At 41.7% G+C, this 13,282-nt stretch overlaps 1 protein-coding gene across 1 annotated transcript in view; it reads right to left on the reverse strand.

Annotated features, from left to right (window-relative positions):
- Nucleotides 1–3,430: 3,430 nt before the first annotated feature.
- LOC116847190 (BUB3-interacting and GLEBS motif-containing protein ZNF207) overlaps nt 3,431–13,282 on the reverse strand; it is a 15,662-nt gene continuing 5,810 nt past the window's right edge. The window contains exon 6 of the mRNA XM_032821922.1: nt 3,431–8,115. Coding sequence (XP_032677813.1) covers nt 8,015–8,115 — 101 coding nt within the window. The 3' untranslated portion in view covers nt 3,431–8,014. The remainder of the gene's footprint in view (nt 8,116–13,282) is intronic.

Below are 13,282 nucleotides of genomic sequence, written 5' to 3' on the forward strand. Positions count from 1 at the left end.
AAAAAACAATTATATAGAATATATAATATATACTAATAATATATTAATTAATATTAAAAATATATGTTATATATATTATAGAGGAACCCGGGACATAATGAGAACACTAAAGTTTAAACAAGTTTCAAACATATTAAAAATAAATAAACAATTTTGCATCAAAATATTCTTTAAAATTCACTATAAGAGGAACACAAGTTTTATTGCAAAAAAATAATTTAAAAGGACGAAATTATTGTTTTATTGAAAGCGTGAATTAACCTCATTATGCTTTCTACTTCAAAGTGGGATACTTCACAAAACTTGTATATTTCCCAACCATTGATTTCGGAAAGATTTTAAAAACGACTCATTAAAACATGCAATATATAAAAATATGTATTATTGCACGTTTAATTATTTATAATTATTTATTAACAACACTTTCCTTATAAAACAATAAAACTACTTTTTTCTTATTAAACTATTAGTAACATTTATTATTTAATATGGTAATTCTTGGTATCAATTTTCTGAAATGTAACATATGATAAGAAATAATGCAACTTAACATTTTAAGAATATAATAGGATCCTGTTATACATATTTTATTTAAGAATATAATAGGATCCTGTTACACCTCGAAAGGTATAAATTTGGATATAGTACAAAATACCATAGACAATCGATATGTGTACAAGCATTTAACTGAAACGACAAAACTAGATCGTCTAATACGATAATAAAACGAAGGATCTTATCATTATTTATCTTGTGTAATGTAGCAAACAAATTGCAACGCAGTTGCGGAGAACGCAGCAAACGCATTAAACAATTTATACTATCTTTCAGCTCAAAATAATATGACAACTGATAATAATACGAGGTAAGAGACATCTAACAGTAATAATTGCAAAACATTTAATTACATGGTAGTATCTCCGTAAAAAGTTATCGACTATGTCCCACTATGTCTCAGATGTTCCCCTCTATATAATATATATAATATATTAATAATATATATTTTATATATATTATATATATTTTATTATATATTATTTTATATATATATAAAATATAACGGAATAAGATAGGATTTACGATTGGTTTCTCTCGATTTTGCTCTCGGACGCGAATTAATTGTCAGGCGACAACGAGAGAGAGACGCCTCGGAGTCAAGAGTCATTCGCGAAGGAGCGCTAAATTCCCGGTTGGACCGACGCCGCGGAACGATAGTATTAAGGATGACAAAGAGCGGACCGTGTTACCGGTTCGTCGAGCAAAAGCGATCCCCACGAGCGAATCGTGCATCCGCTGTCACCAAGTGTAAAGACATTATTAGCGTAAAGTAAGGGCGGGAGGATACGAGGATATTAAAAGTAGAGGCAAGGTTCTCGCGCGTGAGCGCGAGATTGTACAGGACGCATCGGTATACACATATATATAAATGTATATATAATATGTATGTATGTATGTATGTATATATATAATATATACATATATATATTATAATATATATATATATAAATATATATACATATACAAGATATGCCACTTGCACCGTATTATTTCGCAATAGCATTGAGTAGTTCTGGGCAATTTTGAGATGATTATTTTCCAGCGAAAAAATCGAAGAAAATCAACATTTTTCTCTCGCAATTGTCCAATTCTCGACAATGTATGTCGTTGCGACTAAATTGAAATCTTCACACAGCGAATTTCATCTTGAATCAACTGAGCAATGTAGTTCATGGCATCCATTCGTTACCTGAATTTAGTTCGCGCAGAGTTCTTTTTTCTTCCAATCGCTTCCAAGTAAAAAATTACCGCTGCTTTCGACACTTTCGCTGGGGAGTTCCAAATTGTCCAGAGAACGCATAGTCAATAAATAATACGGCAGGAATGAGATACCTTGCATACATATAGAGCCAGCTAAGCATTCTACGAACGATCGAACTGTCGAACGAGAGTCGTGACGAATTGTTCGCTCTTCGCGAATTTGGTCGCTAGAAAGGAAAGAAACAAAAAAAAAAAGAAAACACAAAGAATAAATAAAACAGAAGAGAGAAAACGCCGAGCGCAGGCACAAAACCCGAAAACGTTCGCGATTAATCCAATGACACGGTTCGCTGCAATTGTGCATCATCCTCGTGCAGCAATCGTTAACCCTTTCAACACTTCGGGGACAATGCGAGAAAATGACTGGAGAAGGGAGGGAAAAAAAAGTAGTAGAGGAGAAACGAAATAGCAAGAGAAATTTGGAGGACCGTTTTTCTTTTTTTTTTTCTTAATCAACGCGGATTCAAACGGCGTCTTCAGTTACTCTGTCGTGCGAGAACGTCGTTCGTGTGTGTCTCGAGAACGAAAATTATTACTTCGCGGAAAAGCACGTCGCATCTTACGGAACACTCTCGTGATTTCGCGAAGTGATAATCTTTATCATACGGACACGTTTACGCGCGACAAACTGGTACCGACCGCTTTCTCAAGCATCGACGACTCAAAATAACCCAGGAGAAATATATTATCTATATATATAATCTAATTATATCAACATATCAACACATACACTATAGTTAATGATCATAACAAGAGTTACCGATATATCCGCGGAAATAATTTCAAACGATCTCTATGCGACACATATAATTGCCAATTATAGGAAAAGTGTTAATCGGGGGATGATGCGTGTCTCTCTTTCTCTCTCTACAAAAGCCAAGCGACCAAAGATCAGTCTTGAAAGGATTAAAATTCGCCGATAAGATACATGCGCTAATTGCAATCTTTTCTCTTTCTCTCTCTCTTTTTCTATCTCTCTCACATACACACATTTATCCACTCATTCTGTCTCTCCCTCCCTCCCACCGTCAATCTTTCTTTTCCCCCCTCTCTCTCTCTCTCTCTCCCTCTCTCGTTTCGACGTTCCGAACGATCGATCGGTTAATTCACCCGCGACTCGTTAACCGACATAACGATTAATATTGTTTCTCGGTCCAGCCACGCGTCCGCGGAGCCGAGCACCTCGCGAGACTCCCGAGTTCATTTCTCTCTGGCCGACCTGCTTGAACATTCGACAGGAAACGAGAGCTTGAGATTATCTCTCAGGGTGGCGAGGGCGCACCCGCTGCTCGCTCTTCCCGATCGATCTGAGAGAATCGGGAGGTCGACTCGGTTGTCTCGACTCTAGGACGGTAGGTCCAAACAATCGCCTGCCTTGAGGCAAGGGACCGATTAGGTCCAACAGCGGTGAGAGCTGTGATTGGTTGAAACAATATGTGGCTGTCGCCCGCAATTCTGGGATACTTGCGTCGGATACATCATTAATGGAATTGCGCGTCACGACACGCGTTGTTATCATCTGTACGGCGGCGTCGGAGATAATGCGAAATTGACGAGATCGCTGATCACCCTACGGCGACGCATATCCCAGAACAGCAGACTATGCCCAAACTTTCGAAGCTTTCCACAGAACGTCTTTATTCGGAACAGTCGATAATATGACACTCAATAAATAACAGAACTTCTACATGTCCAATTCTGCCGTCAGATTGTCCCGCCGAATCGCTGGGAGCGAGAACGCACGCCTTTCTTTTGCCTCCCTTGAAGGACCGAGGGAAAACTCCTGGGTGCTTCGACCGCGAAATTCTCTAGTCTCGTGTTCCTCGCAATTTTGTCAATCTCGTACGAATAACACGAACATTCGCGGAGAAGATTCATTTTCAACTACAAAACGCGCGACTCGACTTGGAAATTTTCACTTCTCGTGATCTTTTTCCTCGGGTTTTTTTTTTAATTTTATAACACGACAGATCGAGAATAACCACTTAATACCATGATTGCGATGTTAACTGTTTAAATTTCTTAGAAAGTGGAATCTTATTCGAGACGAGTGGAAAGTGCTGATATTCTCATTTCAAGTGATAGCGAAAATACACCAAGTCGCAAGAGTGATTGCTTTCACTCAAACTTAGAGTGGATTTTGGCTCCGAAATGCGAACGTTTCAATTGATCAGAGTGGATATATCATCGCGACATCAGATTCACTCTTCCATTTTGAGCGTGAAGATATTCACTCGACCGTTCAGAGTGATAAATTGAGCACGAGAACTCAAAATCATTCGAATTCGTGTGACTCGATGGTCACACTACTTCTCGAGTAAAATTCCACTCCAAGAAACTTAGAAAGCACATAACTCGATACCTCTAGACATATTTTTCTCTCAAAGGTTTCCTTTTCGTCGTTGTCGAACACGCGTATCTATTCAGGCACTTACGAAAGAAAGAAAACGTTTCTCGTTTTTTTCTTAGGCTCTTAAGTGGTCATCGACGATCCATCTTGACGACTCGCGGAGGGACACGCAAAACACATGAAGAGCTCGTTGTACACTGTGCAAGAGAGAAGGCGGTGCTCCCGCGGTGAGCGGATTCGAAAAGACAACCCCTGAAAAATAAAGGATTATAATAACGATGCGTAGATTAGGTACGTACACGTGTTGTACGGCGCGCTTTCAATGCTGTTTCGTATTTCTTTTATTTGTCGAGGAGGTGTTGGTACCGGGTGGTGACGGTGGTGACTGTGATGGTGGTGAATAATGGTGATAATGATGATGACGATGATGACAGAGCGAGATGGTTCAGAGAATCATGTCGAAAGTATAGAAAACTAGCAGGGTGCCTACTGAGGCGCGCGAATACGACAGAAAACGACACCACGCTCAGCTCATTTTGAACTGATCGTAACGAGTGGCGATTTTGCAGCCATGGATCTCGTTAATATCCATTTAAGTCGAAACAGACGCCCTGACCGATCTTTTACAGCCCCTCTAGTGAAGTCAAGTTTGACTTCATTATCGGGATCGGCTCTCTTCCTCTAGAAGCAGAGTTTCTCTACGAAGAATCCCTAATAGGCGAGCTCGAGGATCGCGATGAGAAACACGTAAAAAGAACAACCCGTAATCACCGTGGTCAATAGACACCCTGAGGAGATTTATAACAGCGTAGAAGGTAAAATGTTAAGTAGACGAAAGATAGATAGAATAGAATGGGGAAGAATGCCAGTTAGAAGACAGAAATGGGAATGGGGTAAGAGAGTCCGCGTCTTTGCTGTGGAGTAGGACGAAGAAATCGAGCATTTCCGATCGTAGAGCAGACTGGAGGGTGTATAGCGCACGCTATATCGAGGCTTTTGCTGTCGCTAAAATCGTCAGAACACCGATACAGCGTGATCGTAGTGAACGGACGTAAAGTGTGTAAAGTGTCAGCACGGATTCAATGCACAAGGATCAAGAGAATGCGCTCTACGATCGGCGGCAAACTGGTGACGTGGTAAAGGAAAAGTGAAGAAAACGGCGTGAGTCGAGTGTAGAGAGCTGGTGTTCGATTCCGTGAGCACCCTCCGTACTTACCACTCACTCATGCGTCGCCGACATGTTCCTTGCAAAGGAAAAGGGGGCTTTTTTTTCTTTTTTTCAGCAGCCAAGCCGATTATACTCTCATCGTCGACCCGGCGTTTTCGAGTGGATCGTGCGTTTCAGCACAGCGCAAATGAAATTCGTCCGAATCTTTCGAATAATCGATGAACATATTTGTTCCATGTATTCGCGAATTTATGAACCGGATGACGTCTCTCTAAATTTTCGAATATTCTTCCGCAATTTCCAAACTGCGATTTCGCCAGTAACCTCTACAAATGTCGCATGAACGTTTGGACAGTCGACTAATTAGCAAAAATAAAAATTTGTCGATTTTGAATTTTGCAAATCTATCACCGATTAGACAAGATATTAAACTGAGTAGAGCAATACTCGAAAACACATCTTCCTCCGGGAAAAATCAGAATCCCAATTCAGTTTCTGTCAAATGGTTACTTTTTGAGTTATCAATTTCCTCCGTTTCTCGCCGTGTCGCTGGAGTACATCGACTTGACCGTAGTGTTAACAAAATAAAATTTGCGACAGACTAACCTGAGGCGAGCGAATCTTCACACTGCGGCTAGCAAATGTTCTAAACTGTAAACGTGTGTGTCGTGAGAGTGGCCAAATTTTTTGAATCAATCTATGCTCTCTTGATTCCGGCTCTCTTGATTCTGCTTCGACAAAACGTGTATCGTACCGAGACTATTCTCCGCCGTCAATAACACCCTGAACGAACCACAGGGATTTAACTTACCGCCCCGGGGACAAAAGAATTACGCTGGATTTTATCTTATACGGAGCGATCGAGGACGCATCATATATAATCGACCTGAACACCACAAAATAAAAATAATAAAGAAAATTTTTAAAATAAAAAAAGATTATACACCTTGTAATCATACCCTAATAAACTCGAGCTCTACTCGATACCCAATATAATTCATACTCTTCTTTTTTAACGCGTTAAAAATTAAATCTGTTATTCGTAACTCTTTTTGCAAAAAATCAATCGCAAAAAATCTCACAGCTAAATCATGAGATCGCTGAGTACCTTCGTCAGAAAGAGATCCTGAAGGAAGATCAAGTTTTTGAACTTGATCGCGCTTAAGCCACGACGTGAGATACACAAGTTGACTTTTCCTGAAACGAGGAAAGTCAGAGCGTACATAGAACATTCTGGATTCGGAGAAAAGCGAATCAAGAATCAGATTTCTAAAACTGCGCGCTTTTAAGATGCGTATTCGATCACTCCGGACACCGCGAGCCCTCTTACCTCGAGAGTCAGCTTGGTTATCGCGAGAAGAAAATTAAGAAGCTTCGAGCATTACAGAAACGGTGCAGCCCCGAGAGGGACCGCCCGCTCTCTTAGAATGATATTTATAATCCGACCTTGTGTGTATTTAAATCGTCTCAAGTACGGCCTTGGGTGACCTTAAGATGCTGCTCGGCCGACTAAACAGCCGTGTAGCAACTTGAGAAATCATATATATACTCGAGGCAATTTTGTAAGAGACTGAAGTATAAATACCGTCCTCAGAGAACTTGCTCGAGAACTCTACTTTAGTTGAGAGGATCGCGAATCAAGTCCAGCTGCAGCGTGAAGCGCCACCTTGTCCGCGATCGCGTCTCCTCCAAAAGGACTGATACAGAGGCTGAGGGACAGCGCGTGGAAACGGTCTACTGATGCGAAAGGAGCAGGATCTCTTTCATTCTCAAACTCTCGTTCTCTCCCTCTCTCTCTCTCTCTCTCTCTCTCTCTCTCTCTCTCTTTGAAAGGAAATATGAGGAATGGCACATGGCATTTCGTTGTTCTCGAAAATACAATTAATTCATTTTTTTATGTCGTGATTGCTCCACTGCCGTAATCGAAGAGTTTGTCGCGAAAGCGAAACAATTCACAATTTGTGAGATCCATTTTAGATACTAATTCATATTTAAAGTAGATCTCACAAATTGGAGATGACGCTCTCGCGTCGAATGAACAACATTTGTTTTCTTGAAATTTTTGCGGTAGGTAAAGACAGTGATAAAGGAGGCAGAAGAAAAAGAAGAAGAGGACGAAGAAACCGACCGTTTCCAGCGCGCATTGGCTTTTCGAAAAAATCCTCTCAGGCACTGACGTGGGCGTGCGGTGTGTGTCAACCTTTCTTTCTCTTTCTCTCCCTCCCACTCTCTCTCTCTCCCTTTCTCTCACTCACTCTCTCTCTCTCTCTCTCTCTCTCTTTCTGTCTCTGTCTGTCTGTGTAGTTTCCTCTTTGTCTTTCAACGATATGATTAGAAAAAAAAGAACAAGGATCTTGAATCATCCAAACGTTGCAATGGGAGAGGATGCGGTCGGATTGCGCGGTGTGAATCAAAGTAGGTGCGAAAGCTTCACCGCGCGAATCGACTCCCACTATCTTTTCCCCTTTCTTTCTCTCTCTCTCTTTCTCTCTCTTTCTCTCTCTCCCTCTCTTTCCTTCTCTTTCCGTATCTCATATCTCTCCCCTGTTTTTCTCGTCGTGTCAACTATGTGTGTCCGTGTCTCTTCCTCGGTCAGGTCCGAACCCCAGCGAGACTTAGGGGCGGGCCCACAGCACGAAGTGCAACGGCGGGGGATTGGGCCCGTCCATGGGGGGCGATCATCTGAAGCGTGGATGCATCATCGGTGCTAGCATCGGCGCCGGAAATCCCATGGGGAAGGCCGGATGCATCGCACCCGGTGGTATGGCTCCTATCATACCTGCAAGGTAACACAGTAGTCGATCAGTACGATCCGCGACCAGCAAAATCTCGCGAGAAAGAAAGCACGACGCGACACGTGCGAGCGGACACGTGCGAGTGGGTGTTCGACCACTGCGACGTCGCAAACGCCACGTGGAATCTCTCTCTCTCTCTCTCCCCCTCTCTCTCTCTCTCTCTCTCTCTCTCTTATTCTCACTCTCAGTCATCCTCACTCTTTGAAGGATCCTCAGTATACCGGTCGTTTCCAGAGCAATGGAGCAAACCTTGACAACGCAACAAGAGACTGCCGAAACAGCAAAAGAAAGATTCGCGTGAACTCTTCTTGGCTTCGGGATGCCCCAGTGCGCTTTCCAAAGTTGACTCTGTTCAAGTCGGAAACATCCCGTATACTATTCGTAATGGTACTTACGTCGCGACTGTTCACGTTACATTGTAACCCGCGTGACGTCGACACGCGGTTTGCTTTATATCTTTTTGGAAGATCACGCGTCTCGTTCTTCAGAACAAGAGGTTCGTGAGATAATCTCACCGTTGGAGAGGATAGTCGTGTGACAGCTGATCGATCGATTGTTGCAACGAAAAGAAGTTTACATCGAGTTTAGTCAGCACAAGATCTCTAAATACTATAATTCGCGTGCGGTCTCTATTGTCTATTAATTGCTGACGAGTGTGTTGTTAGTCGGCCGAGCGAGAATTTTGCGTTTAACCCCCAAGCGAAGTATACTTTTTTGCGAAAATTTGCGCAACTTTCCCGAGAGTATACATATTCTCTCCCTCTCTCTCTCTCTCTCTTTCTAAAGAACTACATCACGCATCTGGTTACAGGATCGTTCCTGTTCGGCAGTACACCTACGTTCTACCCAGCAACCAACCTCATTAAATGCGAATCGCCAAACTAGATATACAGTGAATAAAAAAAGCATCTTGCACACCTCATTTTCTCTCTCGGCGGAATATAGTTTCGCACGAAAGGACGAAATGTTGCTGCTCTATGTATGTATGTGTATATATATATACATATATATATATATATATATATATATATATATATATGATCAATAGAAATAAAAGAGAAACGACGCATGTCCCTTTGTGTGATTTTGCAGCAAAATATATTTCTTCCTCTTTTCGTGGAAATTTACACCAGACAGAATGATGGATGCACGTTTTTCTTTTTTTATTCACGGTAAATATATAGGTATATATACGTGTACGTATACGAAGAGAGAACTCAGCTTAGCATGCAGTGCGCAGCATACGCAATACAAGTCATAAATAAAAAAGAAAAAAACTGACAAAGGTGGTATGTCACACAATAAAAAGAAACTCACACCATGTACAAAGTATACACGAGTCTCGCTTGGGAACGCGCGATCGATACGATATTAACAAAGCCCGCCGACCGCTCAGCTGTCACTCATCCCCCCCGCCCGGACATGTCACCCCAGAAACGTTAACTTTAAAAGTCAGAAGTGAGAAAGTATCGAGACACCACGACGCGATAAATCGATATCGACGCAATTCGTCAATAAAATATCGAAATTGCCCGATGAAAAGTGCAGTTTCCCTTTTCTTTCTTTTTTACGCGACGCGTTCTCTCTAATTGCTTGACAAGAGTGAAGTCACCGAAGACGGAATTGTTAATCGCGGATCCTCGATCGAGCGTAAGAGTTACGTAAGGCATACTGAGTAACGTGAAGTCGTTTACTTACTGTTGGTCGGCTCAACATTTCTTTTTTTGTTTCGTTTTTTTTTTTCTTTTCATTAATCTAAGATCTTTCGTGTAACACAAAAGCTAGGCTATAGTGTGTGAGGGAGATACATTACGTTCGTTCTCGTTGCTAGTTTCTCAGAATTTTCCATGAAAAGAAAAAGAAATCAAATGAAATGCACCGGCGGGCACAGTGAGAACATAACTCGATCCCTTCCCTCTTTACCTTTTCATTTACTCGTTTATCAGTCCATATTTCTCATTGTAATTTTTATCGTGTCTCATTCACAAGCAGCGCGAATCCTTCGTTTTTAAATTCTTTGTGCAATTTGGAATTGGCTTGTCTCCTCCGATCGGGTAATTATCTAGTAATGTAAATTATCTGGTAAAAAAAGAAGGAAGGGACAAATCGTGAGAGAAAATTACCGCGCGAAAGTTATTGCAGTTAGAGTTTCTTTCTTTCTTTCTCTTTTTTTTCTTTTGTCTTATTTCTGTAGTTATATTTGTTTGTTTTTTCTTTAGGAACGAAGACAACTGTGAACGACTGTCAGTACCGTGCCCAAAAAAGCAGTTTCTCCACTACTATATCACAACACCAGGATTCCAAGCTATATATATATAAGTAATACTGAAGAGAGACAGGATGGTAACACGGTTGGCAAGGTAAATAATGGCGAGTGAGTCGTATAAGAAGAGTAAAAACATAGTTAAATCGAGAGAGTGAATACAGAAGCTAAAAAGAAACGGAAGAAATAAACAAAAAAATTATACACGATATAAATAATATAACGGCCGAGCGGCCGGAAGTCTCTCTCTCTCTCTCTCTCTCTCTCTCTCTCTCTCTCTCTTTCTCTCTATTCTCGTAAAAAATTGATTGTATAAAACATAAAGAAAAAGAATTGTGTGTATATAATCTTTCATACTCTGTCATTGGCCGGAAAAATAGCAAGAGCGTCGTACACAAACGAGAAACGTATCGATAAAGATGAAATACAGAAAATGAGATAATTTGGAGACGTAACAGAGTAGGTGCGCCAATTATATAACGACCGATTTCTTGCACTTTTATCGTTATATTGTTATGTCTACTGTTTACGATATTAATTTCCGTTACTCTAGTCTCTACGAGTGAAGGCATTTTGCACGAAGTCCCGGACTCGAGGGTCCCCGTCAAAATCAAAGTGCGATCTTTCGTGGCGTTCGTCGGAGAAATTGGAACACGGATGGAAGTAGGAGGTACGTGTCGTTGGCCGCTCGACCCAACCTGCCCAGTGACAATATAATATAAATATACGGAAATATATACCCACGGTAGCTCGCGAAAGCTGTTCGAGTCGGCGACACGAGTGAGTCCCGGATGTGAACGACAGCCTCCGAACATTTGCGCGAGCTGCTGTACGTATATATTATACACGTATACGTAATAAATGTATGCGATTAATGACAATGATATATGATAGTAATAATATAAGATTAATTAACGAGATATAAGAATAATAAATATAACAAGATATATATGTATATATAGATATATATATGTGTATATATATAGATATATGTATATAGGCCATGTCACCGCATGCTAATTGCTAAGGACCAACCTTTGTAGCGCTTGGTATAAAACGCGGTTTTAGTAACCAGACTGGGTTCGTTCGACACTCACCAAGGAGTGACCGGGCGCCCTGCAAACGCACCGTTAAAAAAACGTGAACGCACAAGACACGCTGTGTCGTGAAATTGAAATCTGGTGTACGCTTGAAAAATCTTGAGAGCGTGCTAACAGTTATACCGGACAGTGGTCGTGATTCTTTTCGCTTCTATCTCTTTCTTACACACACACACGCACGCGCACACGCACACACACACTCTCTCTCTCTCTTTCTCTCTCTCTCTATTTGTTTCTTTTAAAGATAATAATTTCACGCACACGTCATTAAATTTCTGACTCCTGCCCTCTCCCGATCCGTTTTATCACTCTCGTTATCTTTTCTTACAGCACGTTTAATTATAACTTCTCTCGAACAACAAAGTCAACTGTCACGGCGAATATAATTTGACGCAAGTAGAGATAAAACTGTCGATTATCGTTCAAAAAGTACTTAGCTTCCACTTTCTTCTTCCGTCTTATTTTTTTCCCGTGTAAGATAGGATACTTTATCGAATATCAACCGCGCGAAACTAGGTAGGGGTAATAGATGAAAGTTGCGTTCACGCAGTCATGTACAAGGATATGACTTGGATTTCCGATGGAATCTTGGTTCATCGATGAGAAATGACGAAACAAAAGCAATTTTTCAATATACCACGCATGAAGTAGCGTCTTATCATGATGCGCGGTTTGAGTAACCTCTGCACCTGGCAGAATTGAAATTAAGCCTTTAATACTGTACTAAATATAACATATGTATCACACATAGTACTCAATCAATTTTCAACAAAGAGTTGAAAAACTCTAGACCATAAAAGTATTTCCACAAGCAACAAATTCGGTTAAGAAAAGAAAGAGACTGAAAATTAGCATACAGAATTTAACGCAAGCGTTCAAGAGTCATCATAAGAAGAATGAGAAAAGAAGAAACAAGATATTCCATCGGAAATTCGGTTTCTGCATCCCGACGCGACGGACTCGCGTCTGTTATAAGCGGCTGTGGATTCTCGCGAGCGAGAGAGGCTCAAAGAGACGCTCGCTTTCGCATCAAGATGCAAAACAGCCGCAGAGAACGCTCAGTAATCGGCGGAGAGTGATATTTCGAAGGAAGGAGTATCCTCGTAATGTCCACTACGGCCGAGGGAGAGATAAACAGACGAGGGAATTGGCGGCGATGGCATAAAGGAAGGGCCGCGGAGATTTTGCGGAGCTCAAACCCGTAGAGACTTACCTGGTGGCATGCCCATGGGGGGCGGTCGCATCATGTTACCTCCATGAATGAGAGCAGGCGCGGCTAATGTCATCGTGTGTCGCATAAGTGGTGCCATTAAGGCGACTGAGTTCACAGGCATCGCGGCCGCCGAGGCCGGCACCATCACCTGCGGCGGCCTCGGAAACCTCTGTTGCTGTTGCTGTTGCAACGCGCTCAGCGCAACCGCCTGCTGCCGCTGCTGCTGATCCTGAAACGCGGCGGCCGCGTTCGCAGCAGCCGCTTGCTGTTGCTGCTGTTGCTGCTGCGCTTGCTGTTGCTGCTGCTGTTGCTGTGCTTGCTGCAGCGCGGCAACCTGCTGCTGTTGCTGTTGGCTTGCTTCTGACGGCACCGATCGCGGCTCATCGGCACGACGTTGGTATTTCGGCAGCTTCGCTCTGATTTCTTCCTGCAAGACACACCGACCGACATGTACATGTTAGAACAGGCCACATATATCGATCGAAAGAAAAACTTCGGTATACTAATTGCCAAATGATGTACTAATAGTATATCAAAAATAATAAAATAATATAGGATATATTAACTTATAGTAT

The sequence above is a fragment of the Odontomachus brunneus genome, unplaced genomic scaffold, assembly GCF_010583005.1.
Source record: "Odontomachus brunneus isolate Ranch 3 - 2012 unplaced genomic scaffold, Obru_v1 Obru_scaffold_075, whole genome shotgun sequence".
NCBI lineage: Eukaryota > Metazoa > Arthropoda > Insecta > Hymenoptera > Formicidae > Odontomachus > Odontomachus brunneus.